The sequence below is a fragment of the Thunnus thynnus genome, chromosome 5, assembly GCF_963924715.1.
Source record: "Thunnus thynnus chromosome 5, fThuThy2.1, whole genome shotgun sequence".
Lineage (NCBI taxonomy): Eukaryota > Metazoa > Chordata > Actinopteri > Scombriformes > Scombridae > Thunnus > Thunnus thynnus.
In genome coordinates, this window is record NC_089521.1 from 15,331,070 (window position 1) to 15,354,158 (window position 23,089).

Genomic DNA, 23,089 nt, shown 5'->3' on the forward strand with positions numbered 1-23,089 from the left:
GAGACAGTTACATTTTTATTAATTCATTTAATGTAGCAGCAGGATTACAGATATAAACTGAAGAGTATACAAATGTCCAGATCAAGGCAAAGTACATGTTAATAATAGTTCAGATGTATGATAACACACTGGGGTTGACCTTAATCCCTACTACAGGGTTGTAAGGCTAGATACTAAAGCTCAAGCTACACAGAACGGATACAACAGAACTGTCGGAGAATGTGAAATAGAAAGCGAACTAGGAAAAGTGAGCAAAACTGATTACACACAAGATACCGCTCACACTATTGGCAATTAACAGTAAATTTATCATGGTTGCTTCTTTTGATCAAGCATTTCACAGCAACAATAGTAATGTTGACAAGCACATCAACACAAGAAAGCTCTCCATAAAACAATCTCCACTGTTTCGTCCCTTTTACCTCACATGTACAAATCTCATGAGGCATGAAAAAACAAACAAAAAAAACATTTTCAACAGAAAATAAGTCGACAATTCACTGGTGAAGCTGCACAATATTATGTAGAGAGTAATAACTCTGATATCTTGCAATGGATTTCCAAAAAAGAAAATGTTAACACTAAAATATACCAGTATGGGCTATGGTTATGCTCGTGTTTAGAAATAAACTTGAACCAATGAAAAGTGTCCTGATTTTAAACAGTCCTAGAGAATAAAAAGGACAAGGAGCCAAATAGCACACAAAAGGGACACCAGTAAACACAGCAGAATAACGGTAAAGTTATCAAGGCACACAAAGTTCTGTTGAAAGCATCACAATTGATATTCAAGATACCCCTGCAGTATATTTCACATTTAAATATACATGGATATTCATTTACATGACTGAAGGACAAAACCGATATTGTGTAAAGATTTGTGTGCTATCTTCACCACCATTAAATCAATGTTTCACATGGTTTTTTTTTCAGGTGGAAGTGGCTATTTGAAGAGTCAGACTGAGCATCCTGGATTGCTCAAAATGAAAACAACTGGACGTAAAAAATAAAAAAAAAACCCAAAACAAAACAAAAAAAACATGAAATTAAACCACAATCCAAGACAAAACAATCTGACGAATGTACAGTGACACAAATGACAGTTGGTGCCACCCCACCCATCCCCTCTGCCTCAAAATATATGTTCTCTAAAACTGTAATTGGTCCGATGTTAGATGTAGAGCGAGCTCTATGTCCACACCATGAGGTAAAAATTACATTCATGAAACTGAAGTCACAGGTTGGCTTTGTGTGTTGGTATGTGTTGGTATGGCTTTAAGAGGCATTTACTGTTCCGCACTTCTTCCGCAACATTATGTGCTCTTAACTCCCCTACCCAAGAGGAATGGAATGCTTGGAAACATCACTACTGCGCTCTAACCTGATCTACAGTTAATGGATGAGTCAAAGTGCCATTTGAGATGCATGAAATAAAAAAGTTAAAAAAAAAAAGAAGAAACATCAGAAACCTAGCCCATGTATTATGTGATACAAGTCAGGTAAATCCATTGTTAAAACAGTAGAATTAAGTTTTAACATATTTGCTTGATGTCCACTTAATTACATTTCTAATTTCAGTCATACACTTCACAATAAACCTGCGCTTCATTTCAGGAAAACATACCAGCAATGATATTCTGTGCTATATGAGCATAAACCAAAAAAGTTTAGTTTTACAAAAATACTCTACACTTTTGATACATGGATACAAAATTCTAAAAAAGATAAGTTACTTTAAAATGGATCACTAACAGCTGCAGGACAAAATAGTGTGACTATGAAAATGTAAACAAATGCACATGTGAGCGATGCTATTCATAACATTTGAGTAATTCTCAAAAAAGTTGGCTTTTTTGATAACGCCAAATTGGCTACTGTTGTAGATATGGAAAGTACAGCAGTGTTATTTTGCATCAAAAAAAAAAATAGCAATGTCATGAGAAATGTAAAGTATCAAATTGATGGAAATGTTGATGGGAGATTAACTGATCCATGAAGTACCTTTACACATCTTTTATAAATTTTAAACAAAACAACATGCTGAATTGCTATCCATGTAAGAGCTGCATAATTTAAAAATGAGCAAGTATAAATGAGTAAACATTATGAGGGCATCTGCAAGGACAAGTATGAGACAAGATGATGACGATTTACGACAAGAGCTTTGGTATGCCTGGGTGCGCTCCAGTCTGACCCCACAACAAACAGCCAGCTCTCTAGACTCAACTCTCCAAACTGCTTCAAAACTAACAATTAACGTCAGTGCTATTGATATAAGTATAAACTGTTATGTACTAACATCACATCAGAAGTGCCCATCACTCCCGCACATAGCACCATAGATAGAATCAAAATGGCGGCCTCTATGTAACAGAGATTTCATTTACCAGTGAGCCCCCTGTTCACAACAACAAGGGACGAGTACTGGATGCCAACTTCACACGGTGCCAGGCTGCACACGGTACCAACACTGAGACAAAAAAACTTAAATATCTAACACAACACAAGGTAAAACAGTCTCAAGTGACAGATTGAACAGTAAATAGTACAAATAGCAAATATGATGCAAATCCTTCATTTTAAATGCACATACTAATGTAATCAGTATTATAAGTGTTGTCCATGTGTAAAACACAAAGGCCTACTTTACCACTCCAACACTGAAAAATGACAATGCTTTGTGGGAATGGCTGTTTTTTTTTTTTTTTTTTTGACAGACTTGACTGGACCACTGAGACTGAATACAAAGAGGGATTCAATAGTGAGCATGACATTCTATACAAAGTTGTCCTACACCTCAAAAATATTCTGACATGAGAAAATGTAAAAATGCTTGGTTATGATGTATTTACCTTTACAAAGACAACTGCTTTCTGTTTTTTGCTTGTTTTTTTTTTTTTTTTTTTTTAAATGGATGGTTCTGAGTACAAATTCAGCTGGGTCAGTAGAGAGCTGTGGACGGATATAAGGATTAGCTGGTTACACAAAAGAGGTTATAAAGTGCTTGAGATAAAATGTTTATAAAACCACACAACACTCCGTTTTCACTAGTGGAAAGTTTCTTTCTATCCACATTGAATTGGTAAAGGTTACCAACTTTTTCAAAAACAAAAAAATAAGATAGACACACTACATAGTTGAATGCTTCTAAAAAGTTCACCGAGAAAGCTTCTGCAAACCCAGTGATGAGGCCTGAACATATGAAAACACTGGGAGACGCCAAAACAAAAGGCCAAGTCACATTATTCACCAGGTTGAATCCCATTTGCGAGTGTTTAATATTCCCTCTTCTTTCTGCACTTGGGGGAATCCACTGCAATACCAGAATGTATTCATACCCCATTTTGACGAGTCAGTTCATTTAATTTTTTTCCAAAGATTGAACTTTTTTTTAAGTCAATTTTCAACTGCCCTCCTGATCAATATCTGTTCAGGTGCGGACTCCAGCCATGCCAGCAAATATGGATGGAGGCAAAACATTCTACAAATGTACAAAATTTAATAGTCTTTACTCTTTAGAGTACATTTCAGTCAAAATGTTGACACAAGGTTTGATTAATCGCAAAAAATAGTGTGTCCTCCACTGGAAAAGAGGTTGTGACATTATCCATCCCTCTATTTATGATGTTTGTGTATTCTCCATCCATTTTCAGCTGCTCCACATGACAGAAAAAACAAAAAACAAAACAAAAACATGTCTCATAGCCTCTGCCTCTTAGAGTGAAGCCAAGGCTCGGAGTTTAGACACACAAAAAAAAATGAGATTCAGCCTATGTCCGACACTTATGTGCAATCTGATTTTCAATCTGTGGCTGGCCGTTTTATCCACTCTGCCTGCTTATCTCACATTAATTTTCCTGTCACTGACATTCTTTATCCTTTTCCAGTTTTTCCACCAAACCTGGTAGGTTTGCCCATCTCTTAGGCTCACATTATTAAAACAGTCTTGAAAACTAAACACTGCATTTTTGAGACTGATGGATAAAACAGTTATTACAGGCCTCTCTGATCCTGCAAGAGGGGTAATAACAAAGGCGGATTCATCAATTCAAGGACAATGAATGTATGAAGGCTATAATTTATGATAAATATTTCATAAAAACAAGGAGTTACATGAGCTCATAATTTGGGTTTTAGGTAAAAGGGGGCATTGGATTCTTAAATATTTAAATTTTTAAAAGTTTTGTGGCATTGACACAAAACACCACGCACCACCAGTCCGTTTGTTGATGTTAGGATGTATAACTCTCGGCTACATATCGCACACTCTCCTTAGTGCCCACATGGTCCAAACATTTATCACTGCTTCTGTAGGCTTTCCAGTAGGTCCTCAATTTTATCCATGTTGGACGATGCAGATATTGATGACTGCAATGTATTCTGTAAGCTGCTCTGTATCTGTGTCTGTAGATTGGTCTGCATTGGAGTTGGCAGGCTTGTTTCTATAGTTGCCTGTAAACTGGACTGCAGAGCCGTTTGTGTGTTTGTCTGCATTGTATTCTGTAGGCTGGTCTGCATGGCGTTCTCTAAACTGGACTGCATTTGTGCCTGAAGGGTGTTCTGTAAGTTGCTATGCATGGCAGCTGGCATTGAGGATGCAGCCTGGGCCATGGGCTGGTCCAAGAGAGGCTGCATGTGACTGGAGTTTTGGGCCTGGCTCTGAGCTGGCAGGGTGGATCCGGAGGAATTGAGCAGCTGGGGCGAGTCTGGGAGGATGAGAAAATGGAAATAATCACTGTAATCAAACAGTAGGTAAATGATATGATTGTAGAATTGGAGCAAGTCTCTAGAAAAAGGCGTTGGGAAAACAAGAATTAAACACAGTTACTGAACTCCTACTCACGGTACTTTAGAAGTGGGGAAGACCAAATCATCTTACCGTTTTGGATGCCAAACACAAACAGGTTGGCTTGTCCTTGTGGAGCCACATTCCCACCAACAGTTGTCTGGAAAAGCTGCTCTGGGGGCTGCTGGCCAGGGCTGGCTACTACACCCACACCTCCCTGCACCACAAAGATGGTTGTGCCAGGGGCTGGAGCCTGGGTATTCAGCTCCTGTGAGCCAATAGTACTCTGCAGGCTGGACAGAGACGTCTGTGGCAGGAACAGCTCCACAGGTTGATTGCTTGGGACGCGGCTGGAGCTTGGGCCCACTTGCATTGGCTGCTGTTCCTGGAACAGGTTCTGCTGTTGGTTCTCAGTGGATGTCGAGTTGCTGCCTGAGGAGCTCTGGTCTTGGAAGGACATGGGCTCTGCTGGGTCTGGCTGGGGAATTCCAACACTAATGCTGCCTATAGGAGGAGGGCCTTGGGTCTGGGTACTGAATAGGATAGTTGGGGGAATAGCTTGGGGGTTAAGATCTGTGGTACAGAGGAGCAGACCTGCCTGCTGCTGTTGGGAGAGCTGGCTCTGGGGGACAGGGTTTGGCTGTGAGTGGTTTGGGATACTTTGGAACAAGGAGCCCTGCTGACCCATTGGAAGCTGTGGTGGCTGTTCTTGGTTTTGCTGTGGAGACTGTTGCTGCTCCATGGGGGTGCTCTGTTGCTGCATTTGCGAAAGCTGAGCTTGGGGTTGGTTCTGAAACATTGAAACAGACTGGGGCTGACTGGTAGATGTCTCCATGGAGGAGATGAATGCCAACTGTTGCTGTTGTTGGGGCTGAGGGTTTGGGGACAGGTATAGGGTTGACCCTGTGGACTGCTGCTCTGAGTTGAGACTGCCACTAGTCAGAACAGTTAGTGTGTTCTGGAGTAGGGCAGCCTGGACCTGCTGTTGGGAGCCCTGGGTCTCGGCAAGAGGCCTGGGGGACTGGAAGAGCTGCTGTGGGGGAGAGGTGTGGGATGGAGGCTGTGTTGGGAAGCTGGTCTGGATGGTGAGCAGCTCTCCAGCCTGTTGAAGGAGCGAGACTGGCTGCTGTACTTGGGGGGTGGGGCGGATCTGGGGTTGGAGCAACTCAGCCTGAAGTTGCTGCTGTAAGTTCTCCAAGACCTGCTGTTCTTGCAACTGTTGTTGTTGTTGTTGTTGTAGGTTGCTCAAAGCCTGATTTTGCTGCTGTTGTTGCTGCTGCTGTTGTAGCTGATGTTGTTGTAAATTACTAAGCATTTGATTTTGTTGCTGATCCTGAAGTTGGATGTTGTTAAGGACTTGCTGTTGCTGATTTTGTTGCAACTGTTGCTGTTGAATATTCTCCATGATTTGCTGCTGCTGCTGCAGTTGCTGTTGGTCTTGTGGCTGTAGTATAAGTTGTTGTTGAATCTGCATGTTTCCAATGACTTGCTGCTGTTGCTGCTGCAGATGTTGCTGCTGTTGTTGCTGAAGGTTACCAAGGATTTGCTGCTGCTGTTGTTGCAGTTGTTGATGCTGTTGAAACTGTTGCTGTATTTGTTGTTGTTGCTGCTGTTGTTGTTGCATTTGTTGCTGCTGTTGTATCTGTATCTGTTGTTGTGTCGATAGTGAATTATCTGTGGTTCCCAATCTAAGGCTGTTCATGTTCTCCTGGACATGCTGCTGAAGGGATTCTGCAGAGGGTGTGGGGCTGTACAGTACAGAGTTTAGCTGCTGCTGGGCTACAGCTGCCTCCAAAACCTGCTGGAGTGTGGTGTTACTTCCAGCCTGTAGCTCCCTTACTGCCCTCTCCAGCTGGGCCACCCCTTCCTGGGGGAATAATGGAACCTGTGACTGTTGTGGCTGGGGCTGAGAGGGAGTTGATATCTGGGGCATGGCTACAACTACGACCCCACCACTACTGTTGGAACCTTCAGGAGGCAAGCTCTCCTGAGGGTCTCTGAGGAATTGCTGAGGGACTTCTGGTGTTACAGGGGGAATTGTGGGATCTCCTGACACTGGGAAGGAGGCTGCGGGGGCAATGTCTTGCTTTTGTATCGTGCCGAGAGACTCTAGGCTCGGAAAGACAGGGGGCGCCTGGGGAAGCTCCACATCCTCAGGTTGTAGGGGCATTGGGCTCTGAAAGGACTCTCCACTCGGATGAGGACTAGAGCTGAGCTCCAGGGTCTGCTGCACTGACACAAGAGGGTCGGGGGATGGCTTAGGAAAGAGAAGATTAACTGTTATCAACTGCAATGCTGAAGTAGATATTTGATTTCCTCTGTCTTGAGAATGAATGGAATCTTACCTTAAAGACATCTGCGGCTGGAGGATTGCTAGACACTTCCATTGGTGTGTCCTCTTGCCGTTTGGAAGGCTGACTAGAGCAGTCAGTTTGGTCAGAGGACATAGATTTGATCTGACCATCAAATATACACGTCTTGACCAGGGAGGGTCCCTCTGTTTTTACTGTCCGGACATTGGAGTTATCAGCTGATGGTAAGAGTGGAAACACAGGAATAGCTTAGTGTCTATGGAGGACTATGCACCTACATGAAGTCTATACTCTGAGCTTCACAATTTATTAACCTTTAATAGTATATTGTAATTTAAATTTCTGTGAATCATTGATGAATACTTGCATTTCAACAATACTGAAGCCTTTTATTTAAATGTATCTGCCCTAACTGAAAATAGTCAAGATGTTGATTTATACAGCCAATGTAGGTAACATTTATTCCTAGTACAATAATATGGTCAAAGTATCTTAAAAGTGGGATTACCATACCAAACATAATCATAAAGCCCTATCTACACCTCTTGTGAAATAGTGTACAAGAGGTAAAAAAAAAAAAAAAAAAAAAGTAAAAGAAAGTATATCCTCATATGGGCGAAAAATGAAAAATGGATCAATGAATAGAAACGGAGGCTGTACCTGAGTCTGGAGTGTAGGTGAAGGGCTGGGCGTCATGTGATCTACCAGCATTGGTCATCACAAAGATTCCCACAGAAACTGGGGAAGTGATTGACTGGTTGTGGAATGAAGGGACTGTCACTATCAAATGGTTCTGGAGAACATTGGAGATCCAAAAGGGGCAATAAATTATTAACAATTTCATGAAAAATATGGTCAATGAAAGCAGGCAGGTTTGATATACAGTAGCTTCTATTATTCAAGGAGATTTATGGAGTATACATATTCGGTTCCATTTACCTGATGGAAAAGGTCCATGTCAATCTTTGCCTCAGCTTGCCAGGAGTTATCATCTACAAATCAAACAACAAATATGTTTTCATTGTTCAGCAGAGGCTTACATGCAGAAACCCATATCTACCCTGATAACATTACGATACTACTAAAGAAAACACTAACAAACACCAGGCTGGCTACAGCACCTGCAACGTTCTCCTGAAAAATAACTTTGGTTCCTTTGAGAAAGTTCTTTCCGATGATGAAAACTTCCTCTCCCCCTCTCACTGAGCAGCTGTGAAGACTCTTCTTCAGGATCTCTGGCACTCCTGCTGGCTGGGCTGGAGAATGATAGAGCAGAAAACTCACATGACATCTGGGCTAATGTTTGCCAGAGGGCATGTGGAGGACTCACAGAAAAAGAAAGAGGGTTCTATGGTCTGGTGACCAAATTAGACTTCTATGACCATCATACTAAATGCTATGTTTGCTGAAAGCCAAACACCACACATGACCAGAAACACACCATCTCCATTCCTCACCATGAAGCCTGGTGGTGGCTATTACATTTGTATATTTAGACTGATTTGTTGTTTTGTTTGAATGCTGTGCTTGTACTACTTACTGCAGAGAATGGGTGATGAGGGGACCTGTAGAGTGAGGACTGATCCATCAGATTGGGGGATGCCGACTCTAAAGGCCAGCCTGGCACGGGTGCTCTTCTTCTTGGATCCTGCCACACCAATACGGGCCTCCACATCTGCATTACGTAGTTTCAAAATTCCTACACAGTCCACCCTGTGGACATATCACAAGATGTATTAAGTACTTCTTAAACATCAACAGTTTATTAACTAATCCTGAATTTTCCAAAAAACAAACAGACAAAAAAAACCCCAAACACTTACGCGAGTGTCATGTCATTGCTGGGCTCCAGAGGAATCTCAATAACGGTGGTGCCCTCTATGTCCACTTCCTTGCAAGCAGTAGTGTTGCGTCCTGTCACCCTGCATGCCTGGTAGAAACCATGAGGCTTCACTCTACCTGCATCATTCGCAACAAACACCTGCAGCACAACTGATTCACTCACACCCTCCAACTGGGGACAAAAAAGAAATCATGTGTGAATTACTTGACTTCACAAATAATAGAAAACAGAACAGAACAATAAAAAAAATAACGTTTTGAGCCCAAAGCACACTAGTCATGGAGTAACTGTGAAATGTAGACAGAGTAATGCATCCATACTAAAGCATCATTGTTAACCAACACTTGCACTTAAAAACAATGTCCGCTGAAAAGCACCATGTGAACATATACACAGGAAAAACACTATTTTACCACAGCAACACATTAATTTGTTCATGGACAAACTGTCTTTACTGTTGTTGTCATACAGAACATGTGCATTGATAAACTTCAGGGTAGTTTGGTTTAGTGCTTTACACATTACACACAGTGCTAATTGGGATCTAACTAACACAACCAGTTTTATCTGTTGACCACTGAGCAGGCCCAGTGGAGCAGTCAAGGGTTGAGTGCCTTATTAATTAGCTATGGATAAGCGCTATTCCTTCACTTCACTGCCCGGATTTATCTGCAATCGGAAAAGTCACTGTAGGATGAACTAAGTTTCAATTGTTTGCCTTTTTAAAATAGGTTCTGTTGTTGATTTGTCACTAAACTATTTACTGTGCAATAAGAAAGGTTATCCATTGCAGTTTTTTTTACTAGTTCAGAATAAATATATGCACATGGGCGGTGGTTGGAGTGAATGCTTCTGATGTGTCTGAACTGACATGTGCATTATCTTGTGCACATTACTTCACACTCTGTATCCTGTGTATTTTTGGCCTTATTAAGTCAGTTCCAACTTGAGAATTAGTATTTATTCCGTGTCAAGAAGCAGCCAGTGGCCTCCTTTGTCAAACCTTGACAGTGGGGAATCCCTGCTGTGTGCGGTCTTTGACAGAACCTCGGCTGCCCTCGGTCAGATAGCGAGCTCTGTGCTGGGTCTCTGGCTGCACCAGGATCTTTAGCTCCTTCCCATCACTCCTCTGGGGGAACTGAGTAGACAGTGACCCACCCTTCACTGCAGTCCCTGACTCAAGTGAACTGCAGGGCAACAAAAAATGGCATTAATATGACTCCCAGAGATTCAATTACTCCAGACAAAACAAAATTGAAGGACCTTTACAGTATCCCTACAGAGGGACAGAGGAACTGACACAATGTGCATTGGACAAGGGTCACCCCACCTGGCCATGGGACTGGTCTTGTCTGGGCCCAGCTGGGATAGGACAAAGTGAGGCGCCTTGGCGCTGTCAGCATCAAACACATCCATGCTGTCCTCTGGAGGAGCAGGCTTGGGGCCAGGTCGCTGGCGAGGGGTGCGTTTTCTAGACTTGCGTGGCACCTCTGTGTTGTCATTGTAGGAGATGGAACTGATCAAGCTGAAGTTGGAAACAGAGTCATCAGCCCACATACTGCTGCTATGCTCAGAGTCTGGACCTGTTGGAGCAGACACAGTGGGCTCATCTTGGCAAGACATCTGGCTGTCGTCAAATAGGTCCTCAGGTGGTGGGGATATGCTCAATACAGGCCTCCGTTTTGATGGGGTGTTCTGAGGCTGCTGGACTCCTAGCCCTGACAACACTCCTGACCCTACATCTCCTGCTGCAGTGTTTGCTCCACTGTTGCCTCTGTTGGGGGCAGATACAGCACCCTCCATACCTTGCATTTCTGCTCCAGCTCCATCCCCTCCGGTGGAGTGGAGATGCTGGGGAACCTTGAGTTGGTCTGAGGGTAAGGTAGAGGAACCAGTGGAGATACCAGAGCATGGGACTCCCATGGCCACGGAGGAAGAGGCAGAGGGGCTGGAGGTGGAAGAGGTGGCATCTGTAGTAGTATATACAGATAAATAAGTTAGTACAGATGTTCAGCACAGAGCAGGCTAGCAGTCCCATTCAAGCAGCTGAATTTGTGCATGATTTGTATTGATTTCCCCTCTTCCCAACTCTAATTTCAAAAGACTGTTGTGGGTCCTATGCCCTCACTGTGCATGCGAGAGCTGTCAAGCATTGATAAAATATTCTGAAGTTAAAGTTGAGAAGGGTACTATAGGTCCCACAATGATTTGATTCCTACAAAACCTTTCTCAATTAAAATCAATGTGACAAAACTGACATGCTTTGTTTACAAAAACAAAAGCAAGCTACAAATTGTTACATACACATTGCCAGAAATAAACATAACAAAATCTGGTCAAACTTTCTTGTACAGCCAAATTTGCAAGCTGGTAATGTGGCGCCAAATTAAATTTGCCAGGGTTACAGTACAGTTTGTGCAATGTGCATTCAGTAGTAAAAAGTAGTTTGCGCATGCCAATTGGAAGATTTGGTTGGGACTGAGCGTAGCCATGGAGACAGAATAAACAAGCCTCTGACCTATGGAGCAGTGAACTGCAGACCATTTTATATGCAGACACTCCCTGCCTCAGAGGGAACTTCCTGCAATAAAAACGAGACAGCCAATGAGCAACAAGAGAGCTGATCATTCAAGACTCAACTTCTGTCAATCAGTTAAATTGGATGAATTAAAATACTGAAGGAAGCAGTAACTTTTGAAGTTGACCATTTATAGACACTTTTATGCACGTATATTTGATTAATGATGATCTGAGGGACATTACAGTAGTCATGCTTTTGATCAGCACTGCTTAGGGCCAGCTGGGTCAGACAGGATAGTGAAAAAGTAGCGTTAACAAAAGCGCTCTCTCCAACATGACTGTTGACCAGTTAGTTTGCTCTGTAGATGAAACTCCAAACTAGAATTGTTCACAAGTGTAGCTGATGTTGGCTGCCCTGAACCATGATCCAAGATCAGACCAAATTGATTTTGTTCGCTAAATGATATTTAAAAGACAGTCCAACAATTGCTCGGGGCAACTTCACTGTTTCATAAAGAGACAGAAACTTCATAATTTCTGAAATTGTCAGCTGCTTTCAAACATGGGAGAGGAAATTATCTGATGGCCTATTATTGTATGTGTGAGTCAATGAGTGTGTGTGATTGTTAAATGCACATAGGCAGTTTCTGTTTCAGGCACTTTTACTGTTAGGGCATTTTAAAACAAAACCTACCTACAGACCATACCAACGCCTTCATAGAGATGTGTCAGTTAAAAAGTGCTACGTTGTTCTAAGTGCTCTACTGAAAAAAAAGCAAAATATATCATATTGATACAAATTACATAAATTAAATGCCATTCATCACAGACTACTCAACAATATAATGTCATGGCATGAGGGATATCTGAGATGAGTGATTGTTTCAGCTGCATCTCTAGAGTGGACCCAAATGCTTTTTTCAACTGCTTAAAAAGCCAAGTGACAAAAAAACCCAAAACATTAAGCACAAGCATCACAGGGGAAAGTGCTGCTGAAATGAGAAAGAATAAACTAGCATGCTGTTAATGCAAACTCAACATTTCTTGGGAGCGGTTATTCACAGTAAAAGCTTTCCAGGAAAAGAGGACTGTGTGGGACTTTATTAAAAAGACGCCATTCAGATTCTTAAATTATAGTCACTGTCAGTAGCTTGATGTAGGTTAGACAGCTAAAAACTGAGTTCAGAATTTTAATTTTATTCAGTTTCAGTCCAGTTTTACTAATTTACTGGTTAGGTAAAGAGTTGCAGACACATATTTCAGTTGCAGTTTGGGTGAACATCAGGCCCCCAGCACACACAGTCACAGTAAATAATGCCTCTTGCCATGCTGCTGCTAGGATTATAAAAGAAGGTGTTTGTCACACAAACATCAAGAAATACCTGACAGGGTCACCTAATACTGATAATGTCAGACAAGCTAACAGGCCCTCAGACTAACCAAACACAATATTCACTAATTGGGGATTTCTTTTATAATTCAATATTTGAAAAATTTACACCCCAAAACCCCAAAATATATTTAACTACAGCTCGTCTTCAACTGTAAAAATCTGCTTTCACAGCCTGTCCCCACCCCACTGGTGGTACCACCGTAGCCTTGTGAAATCAGGGAAATCCCTGAGATACACAAGTGAAACCTAATATGACTGTGCCTTGTCATGCCATCAGTATTACAATAGTTTTGCTGAAATATAAATAACATACTAGCCTCTACAGATTTCAAACAGTCAAATATTAATTGTCTCAGAAACTGGTGAAAGGGTGAAGTTGCCCCCAGACACTGATACAAGGTCATATTCGTTTATTTACCCCTACTGTCTTGGGGAATAATTTGGCAAGGGGAAACTGATCCCAGATCATGGTTTTCATGGGCTGAGTAGGTGCCTCACCTGAGGCCAAGGCTGCAGAGGGGGGAGGTCCCGCCTCTCCCCCACTCTTCTGGCTCATGGTGGGTGGGTCTGCCTGGGTGGACGACGGCTGGAGCTGGAGCTCTTTGGGGAGGAGGTCATATACCGACTCTGCCATAAAGGATGAGGAAGAGAGGGTAAATTCAGTTCTGAGAAACATAAATTTGATTATTTTTATAACAGGACCAGTAACTTTTCTTCCCTTCTTAAAAGGAAATCCTGATAGCTTTGAGTTCAGCAGTTGTACCCTGAGCATTTTTAGAAATGGTGGAGCCCACTGAAATTAGCTAAATTTATAGCAAAAGTGCTCATCATTTTTCAAAAGAAGAAAACAATCTGTGTTTGCTGTTAGTTAATTAGAAATGATTTACTACAAGTGAAACCACTTGAACAACAAACATATCATACTAAACGTCCAATATCGAACAAAGGAACTCAAGGGTTCTATTTCAAGGCGGCATATTTACCATTTACCATTATTATGTCTGAAAACTGAAGCCAATGCAGAATTGCCTTATGATGCAGTAAGAATAATATGACCACTTAATGCTGGCTCCATATTTTCAGACTGCATTGTACTCTTTCCAGCAAGGCCCAACTTCTCTTGAAATACAGTCAATACTCCACAAGATGTTATTGTCTCAATAGTTAAAGATCCCCTCCTGACATATATTAAGGCATATAAAAATACTCTTTTTGGAACAATAAAGTGTGTCTGATATGGTCTTTCCACAAAAAAGTATAAATATAAAGTATAATTACCACTTTAAAATGACATCTACTTCTTCTCCCTCATTAAAAATTCCATCTGTAAATATGCAAATATATTTCATTTCAGAAGTTTAACCACTGGACACAAGATGTCTCCTACTTCACTGTAAAGTTAATTTCCACTGTATGTGCACTGAACGCTTCAAGTTTCCACATCATACTTTTGTAAATTGACTATTGGACCAGGATTGGCTTCCAAACTAGTTGTGATGTCACAAATCCTGCTCATTTGCCCGCGTCCCTAAAAATCTGATTTTCAAAGAGCTCGGAAAAAATTTCTACTTTGAGCAGATGAATTTGAAAACATCTTCTAGTCTCAAACAAAACTGTGGGAACAAAAAGAAAAACATATTTTTGAGTGGAGGGAGACTTTCACTACACTTGCTCTAATACATGTCTTGTTGGCAATAACAAAACTATTACTGTGTTTCACTCAGGTTTGTTCACTGTTTCCTTGTTCTCTAAAAAAAATTGTTAAAGCAATCCTGGAATGGACCGAAAGCAGACCTGAGTCTCATGATTAAAGTGTTTCCCACATCTCCAAATAAACTAAAACAACACAGGATATCTTGTGATGAATTAAATTACCCCCCCCCCAGTGTTTAATGTAATAAAACCAGCAAAGAGGTTTCTTGATATTTGACGGCAACATGATTCCTTGTAGACTATACCCAACCACGGCAGCCATCCTGGAATAAACCACATTTGATGGCAGATAAACACACGATTAGGTAGTCTGGTTGCTAAGAAACAGGGACCTTTCAACACCCTGACATGGATATATCAGCTACGCATCAGCGGCACCTACCATGTGTAGTAGTCATCTGATACTCAGCTATGACTTTGCACCAGCAGAATAGAGAAACTGGCAAGACACATGATCTTGCACTTCTGTGACGTCAGCGATGCTCTTGAGGGAGTGACAAAACGAAGTCACAGTTCCCACAAAGAACTAACCAGCACACTAGTTCACAAACGCAGACAAGCAAAACCTGAGGCATTGAGATGGAGGCCCACTCCATGGTCTATTGCTTATCCAGCTCTAATCTGTCTTAAAGGGATAGTTCCCTCAGAATTACAATGAAACCTGTTTATCCATCCAGAGGGTTTGGAGATGCTGCCAGCTGCAAATCCCATTACAGCAGAGCTCAATGGCATTAGATTTCTGGTGCCAAAAAAATTACATTTGGAAAAATCCATCAGTAATGTTTCTTTCCAAATACGGAGTCATGATAATTCACATATCTTGTTGTGAACAGTGTCCTTAGGTGCCGTTACAAAGGTAAAAAGTATTTCTCATTAAAACAATGAGATCTGTTGACTGTCAACAACTCTGTCATTTTGGGTGAATAGAAAAGTTTAGTTACACAACTTTTTAAACAGAATGCCAAGTATAGAGTAGATCTCTATAAACCTGGATGTCTTGGAAACCGGCCCCTATCATAAACTTTAATGTTGTCTTGTAGAAAATAGTAAAGTGTGATTCTCACGATAACCCTTCATCTGTGTCTATTGTGCTTTGTTCGTGGTGTAAATAAAGTAAGCCTTTGTGCATGGATGTATTCCAGACTGACTGGCAACCCAGCATGACCTCAGTCTTGACTATCACCCCTTTCACAAAAGAGATGTGTGTATGAGTTTACTGAATGTGTGTTCAACCTGCCTTGAACCTATTCATATGTGATGACAAGCATTCACATATGAACTAATGTCGTCACCATTCAACAGCAGGCTCACAATATTACATACACTTTACATTACATAATTAAGATAACAGAAATGGCTGGGCAGTGACCAACCAAGACTATGAGAAGGGTCACAAAGCCAGTTTGGATGGCATCCAAATGGACCTGATCAAAATATGTCAACACTAGGTTAAACCATGTCACTGGGCTGGTCTCAATGGGGTGTAAGTCACTGACTCTCCCATGTGTTTGCATGTCACAGAGTACAGTAGCACCAACACAGAGACTTACAATCCACGTTTTATTTTCAGCGTAATTAAGTTTTATTACATTCTGTAGATTCAGCTCACACACATTTCCTCCTGCTCTCAACTGAACCGTGTAACTGGATGTAAAACTTGCAGCAGATGAACTTAAAATCTGTACCCGTATGTTATGGTGAAGTTTTTGTTCAGACATGCAGACTGTGAATGGGTTTGTTTTTCCACGAGATTTGCATGAGGACACATGGACTCATCAATAAGAGACCTTGTTCATAAATATGCAGATAAACCACATCGTTATCCATCAGAGATAAACTTCTTAAACAAACATTTTAGTCCTGTGATGTTTTAGATTCTCCAAAATGAAAATCTGAAAAAAATCTAAAAACACATACCTAAAAATTTACCTCAGCACCGTTAAAGCTTACAGGGCTTACTCCAACTATTATTTATGCCATAGTTTTCATTTGTCTATAACATTTCCATTGACATCCTTCCCAAAAGAACGTCATGAGATCACACATTTTACAGTCTTGTCAATATGAAGCTAATCAACCATAAAAGTCAATGACAGGGATGACTGTGTTTCCCTGCCACGCATTCAATAAATAATATTTTGCAATTATCTTAAACACATAAGGAAGTCAGTCAGTGCAAACACAAATTGATTATCGCAGAAGAATCCTGCTTGATCATTCACTTCATTTGGGCCCATAAATGCATATTCTGGATTTCATTCAGTGTTTTTCATTTACTCATGCACCATACATACCCAGGGAGTGACCAGTATGCAAAGCAGTGTTTGTATATACGGACTGTGGCGTTGCTTACGTTGGTGGAACATTAAAGAAAAAGAAACAACAAGGCTCGGTAAAACCCAGTTCTGTGATACTGATACCAATACAATACTTGAGTTTTGGTACCAATATCAAAGTAACACTTTTGGTTGCTGAGTATAAACACAGTTGTTCTATAAAAGCCCAAGGAAAGAAGCTAAAAACTCCAAATATATGTTTAACGTTGTCAAAAAGCTGTTCATAAAATTGATAAGAGACCAAGTATTTTGTGTGTGATGTTTTTCTTTCATTCTACCATCACATTACAATTAGGACTAAAAATAAATTGAGCTTTAATACAAAGCTCTATCCATCAACATGAAAACATCTAACACCATCAAGGTCCTTCCACTCTCCTCATATTTTGTGTACAGAATAAGGTGATTTCTTGAGGCTACGGCACATCCTTGCAGTACACAACGAATCAACAAACACATCATGTAATCTCTGATTACTGGAGAAATGGCCTTACTGTAAACCATCTTAACATTTTAATCAAAGCGTTAGCTGAAGTGTGTGATTAACTGAGAAAAGCTTCAGAGAGATACTTTACAAGAGAAAATATTTGGTTAGTCTTGACTCTGAGATAAACCTCAGTTGAAAAAAAAAGTAGTTTAACTTCCCACTATTTCAAAATGCATACAGGACACTGATAATGTCCATGGAATGGATTTTGATGTTGGTCTCTATTTGCTTTTATAGAAGTCAGATGACATCTGTACAAGTTTATGTTCAAAGCTCTACAAGCTTGTCAGAGTATGCCCGCAGAAGTAGGCTGTAACACACTAGCCAGCCGGGGGGTGGACTGACTTTAACCTACGCTTAGAACAATTAAATTACCTCATCTCATAGTTATGCGCTGCTCACATTACACATGCCAGTTTTGCAGAATGGCAAGGCCACCAGTCCATTTTTGTTCTCTGCAGCTGACTTAGGGCTGAGATGGGAGATGACAGATGAATAGACAATTCACGACTGCTATGTTTTTGTTGCAAATGAAAAAATATGCAGACCAAAGAATGTATCTCAGTGCCCAACAATGGCTGCTTTAATTACACTCTTGAACACATAACGATATGCTCAAGCCAGGGAGCAGACAAAAGAGCTACTCACTGCACTAAAACCACAAAGAATGCAATTTTTGGCTCCTTACAGCATCTCTGTTTATCCTGTAAAGAAATATCCTGTCAGGTAATGGCTGCATACTGTATTCTACATTTGTGAGAGCAGTGGTTTCAGCTAATGTTATAATACCATGTGCATCTCGTTTCCACTGATGCATGCCATATGTATTCTGACCTTTCTAAAAACACAAGCATTGTGCGGGACAACCTATTCTAAAATTAATCACTGTACTAGGTAAGAAAGGCGCAGTGAATAAACAGACACCGACAGACATGGATGTGTCAATTAGAGTTATGAGTCTGCTTGCTTTTGAAGGATTATTTCTAGGAGGGGGATTTCATTTCTTCTTCAATGTCTCAGGTGACTGACAGGAGAAACAGACAAATGGATGCATGCGCAGGTATAAATAGTAAAATCAGGCACAATAAACTACCAAAAGAAGAGAACAAAAATGTACTCAGATTTCATGTTTACCATGATGAATCCTAGTCTTTCCAGTGTTGTGCGCATAATGTACAAAAATGAAAGACAGATAGCTAATAGCTTTTTCTGAAGCTGTGATGAAAACAAGCTTCTCTTAATATAGGCCTATTTATATTATATTTTCTCTGCTTGGGTTAACTAGCCACACAGATGGTTTTGGATATAGTGTCCAGTTTTTGGAGTGTCTGTCTATGTGGTTTCTGTCTCCACTCCAATACAACGGAGGTGAGTGGAGGTTCATTTGTGGTGCTCACAGATTTGAGCCACTACATAAAGACACAGGGACATCTTCACAGAAACAATGTCCAGTTTCTCCAGAGAAATTAAAAACCTCAAAATACTTATCAAGTTGTGTTTGTAATGTATCTACATATCTTCTTGTAAACTACATTGTTGTTCCACAGTCAGACCATATCTATAAGGAAAAGCAATACATGCATGGGTCCTGGTGTGAAAAATGTTTTTGACTTTAGTTTTTTCTACTGGTGTCCAGATCGTGTGTCGAATCTGCACAACGACGAGCGCTGAAGGCATGAAGTCACCTAGGGGAATCCAGGGACATAAAATAAAACATTTTAGCTTCAAAAACTATGCTACTAGTGATATAGGAGTCCTGTTTCTCTTCACAAATATCTGTACTTATCTTTATCAACTCTAAAGGCAACCAGACTCTACATCAGTCAGTATAAGAAAAAAAGTTTAAATTCTTGTCACTTTCATATTAACATATGTGACTGCACACTGACAATCACTACTCGTATTGATATTCCTTGTCAGTTCAGTTCTTTATCAATACTCTTATTGGTTCTTTTTCATTATAAATAATTGCTTTTTAAAACATACAAAAACAAACAAACAAACAAAAAAGAATAAATTCAGATCAGGATTAGAATTTATTTATATTTTAAATATAACTACAAGTTTCTAGAGCAGCAACAGTAATGTTTAAAACAGCAAAGTCACTAAACTCATTATCTCACTGTAAACATCTAAAATAATATTCCTGACATCAAAATACTGAGTGAAGTTTAGAAAGAATGAAGAACACTGACATCAGTCACTATCAGTCTTTGATCCTGTCCTCAGTCCTCCTCCCTCTGATTCTGATGTGATTCACTGGGAGGGACTGGTGAGAAGTTTACAAGAATTTGCCGAATTTTAAGATACGTAACAAACTAAACGGTCAAGACTACATACAGACAGCTTTCGATTTAGCTTGTTCGTAACAATTCACTTTTAGCTGAGCCAGCACGGGCTCTGTGGTTGTGTAAAACACAGCGGCGGTGGATGAGAGACTGCGGTCAGAGCAGACTGAAATATCACTTTTTTAACATGTTCATGATCGTTGAACAGGTGTAGTGATAAAGTATTGGCTTTTTACTGCACTTACACTAATGAGCGTAGTTGTTGTCAATGAGTTATTTCCACCTCACCTGTGCTCTGCTGTTGGCTGACTTCGCTCTGTGTGTGAGTGCATTTGTGTGTGTATGTGCAGGAGCTCAGCCTGGACAAAGAGAGCAGAGGAGAGGCTGCATCATGAGAGTAAATTAGACCAAAACGTTAAAAAGTACGGATAAAAGAACCGGTAACATCGGAGCTTATCAATACCACGGTCTTTAATAATTTAGCCTCAGGGCCCGTTTAATACCTTGTTTCGGTACTCAACCCTACAGAGAAGTAAGTGCACATGAAATATTAAATAAATTGATGCATATTCGACCACAAGAAGCCGGAACAAACATTGATGTCTGGGACAACAAGCGTCTCTTTCCCTTACTGTTTAAGCGTACACAAAGAGAAAAGCAGAAATGCGTTACCGGTAAAAATAAACTGACTATGATGGAACAAATAAATCACTCTTAAAGGAAATCTGTCTGTAGACGGAGCTCTTGCACCCACATACATGTCATGTGTGTCTGTCCCACATAATCTAATCAGAATCAAATCACACTGATGCTCAAGTTTATCATACTGATGCTGATAAGTTTTTTTTTTTGTCTTTTTGGATTTTCTATCAAAAAAAGGCAGGGTAAGAAAATACAAAAGCTGTGTTATGCATAGCTAAAATGTTTCTGCACAAAAACTTACACCCCATGTTTCGACTTGAAGTTGGAGGAAAAAAACTGTTGATGATGCCAAACAGACAACCCCCCAAGCAAGTGTCAAAGCAGCACTTTTTTTCTTATCAAATATTCCACTATGTTGAAAGATGAGCTTATTTTCTCTCAAATGTGAAATCAAGCTGAAACAGAGTTGTGATATTTCTGTTGTGTTAATAAATTATAATGTAAATAAACAAATGACTTTTTCTAATGATGGATGAATGCATTATGCTACAGTAAATTTGGGCTGTACAGTAGAGAAAAGTATGGAAATCAAACATTGAGATGTATTAAGAATCATTTTGGAATCAAATTGTGGAACATTCAATCAAAATTGAATAGTTCAGAACCCCTTTATCGTTTCAATTACAAGATGCTTTATACCAAATCATCGTCCTTTGTATCAATTACAGAAGACTATACAAGTCTTTGCCTGTGCTTCCTAGAGCCTGAGTAGGAAATGGGGTTTCTTGCACCTGCTAAAACCTGGCACACACACATTCATTTTCTACTAGGGTTCAATAGGTCACTACTGAGGTTTCACATTTGCCAAATTTGAGCCAGAGAAAACTCTGACTCACAAAATGCTGCAATGTATTCTGGCAAGCCAAAATGCAACTTGGCCAACTATCCCTTCTCATTTCCATCCTGACATGCATGAAGTCTCCCACGAGATCTTTGATTAAGCAAGTGTGCTACCTTGACCCAAACACAAGTACACACCCAATTACTGAGATATAAATAAACAGTCATCATGTGTGAGACCATATGGCAGGCTCAACTGAGCATTTCAGGGTCACAGAGCAATGTTTTCTGCTGGCTCATGAGCACCCTATACATAGCAGGCAGACAGATGTGGCACCAGCAGGTCAGACAGTAGACGGGTGAAGGCTGTATTAGCTGTTATTGCTACAGTATCTTTGAACCACTGGCAATAAATCTCAGGTTACATTACCACCTTAAGAGCAGTCCACAACAACACACAACATACAAGACCTACTCATGAATAAGTAATAACATGATAGGTGTCAGTGTTGAGTAGCAGAGTCAAAGACAATTTCATTACACATCAAGTTAATACACTTGTTATCAGCGAGAAAATTTACCTACAAAGTTCTGCTGAAATTCAGCAGAAAACCACTAACCCGGCTCACCACAACAGGCGTTAAAAAGTGTGTTCTGCATTAGTTCCTGGATGATGCAGCAACACCCTCCTAATAATAACATAACAGTTGCCGCACACGTGTCCAACAGCGTATTACAGCGCTTATGATAGAATAAAATGTGGCATTGGTCGCCCCCGGCAACACCCCTTATATTGGCAGCTGGATGTCATTCCCTGAGCTTTGAAGTGCCAATAACTGCATTCTTCCTCTGAAACCAGAGCATGTGAGAAGGATAACTCTGGCTCCATTCCACCCAAAACAACAGAGGGACTGTCACTCAACAAAACTAAACAAGGGGAATAAACAAAACAACAAGCACATGCACTACTTTTGATCCTTTTCTCGCGATATATACATGCATGTACACGCACACACACACACCTCTGCAAAATCCCACCAATACTTAAGTACGTTAAACCACTGAACAATGTGGTGGCTGGAGAGCGACCTCACGTAGCTGCGGCTAGCTAATAGTATGTCAGCTTCCTAACATAATGCTAGGCCATCAGACCACTTAATAATAACAACACAGCATCACTAATCTCATTATATCATTGTTATCTATGGCACTACATGTGTGGCCCAGCGTATCGGGCTATCCTACACATGTGACATGGACAGCTAACCATCCAGGTAGTCACCAAATGCAGCTAACGTTAACTAGCTAAGCTGGCTAACAGCAGAAAAGCTAACCACTGCTAAGCTAGCAGCTTAACAGGGGCCACCAAGACATTCATGTTGCTTGTGATTAAACCGGGACAAAACGGGTTAGTGTCGTAACCGTAACCTTTATTTAGCATAATCTTACCTTTAGAGTATAGAGATTTGGGGGAATTGAGGTCGAGGTCCGAGCTAAGGAGGGATATAAAATCAGAGGGCATCGCAGCGCTTCATCGAGGGGAGGGGAAGCGGACACTTTAGGAGAAACGAAGTCGCCCAATAAATATTGCGTTTTAAGCGGAATGTTTTAATATACAGAGTACTACATTGGAACAATCTTGAGGCGGTAAAAGCAAAACTTTAAATACCTAAAAAAAACGTTAACTAGCACGTCTCACGTAGGTGTGTGTGTGTATCTTTGCTGAGAGGAGACACATTTCGTGCTACGTTGAGACGAACACACACACACACACAAACACACTGTTGGTCGGCCCACCTCTTGGCCACTCCCCTTTCTGCTGCCTAGGCGCATGCGCTGTGCTGACACTACAGCTGAGATGCAAACATCATCAAGGTCTTGGGGGGGATTTTGAAGTGGGGTTTCTGCAAGTTGGTGCAGTAAAACGCT

General features: G+C 40.8%; 1 protein-coding gene across 4 annotated transcripts; it reads right to left on the reverse strand.

The window, feature by feature from the left end:
- Nucleotides 1–7: 7 nt before the first annotated feature.
- Nucleotides 8–22,942, reverse strand: nfat5a (nuclear factor of activated T cells 5a). Of its 4 annotated transcripts, XM_067589491.1 has the most exons (13): nt 22,830–22,934; nt 22,610–22,716; nt 13,353–13,481; nt 10,272–10,911; nt 9,945–10,128; nt 8,922–9,112; nt 8,639–8,811; nt 8,220–8,354; nt 8,038–8,090; nt 7,759–7,891; nt 7,132–7,316; nt 4,880–7,043; nt 8–4,706 (listed from the first exon to the last, which is right to left on the reverse strand). In XM_067589491.1, exons 2-13 carry the CDS (start codon nt 22,680–22,682, stop codon nt 4,300–4,302), a joined length of 4,467 nt encoding a protein of 1,488 aa, XP_067445592.1. In that variant the 5' UTR covers nt 22,683–22,716; nt 22,830–22,934; the 3' UTR covers nt 8–4,299. The 4 variants fall into 4 exon arrangements, with proteins under 4 accessions (XP_067445592.1, XP_067445593.1, XP_067445594.1 ...); XM_067589492.1 differs by having other exon boundaries at nt 4,880–7,013; nt 22,610–22,942; XM_067589493.1 differs by lacking the exon at nt 13,353–13,481 and having other exon boundaries at nt 22,610–22,941.
- Between the last annotated feature and the right edge of the window lie 147 nt (nt 22,943–23,089).

Coding starts and splice junctions, on each gene's coding strand:
- nfat5a (XM_067589491.1), bottom strand. CDS start 22,682: ATGCCCTCTGATTTTATATCCCTCCTTAGCTCGGACCTCGACCTCAAT. Junction 13,482..22,609: donor CAAATCTCTATACTCTAAAG/GTAAGATTATGC, acceptor CCTTTATGGCAG/AGTCGGTATATGACCTCCTC. Junction 7,892..8,037: donor ACATGGACCTTTTCCATCAG/GTAAATGGAACC, acceptor AATGTTCTCCAG/AACCATTTGATAGTGACAGT.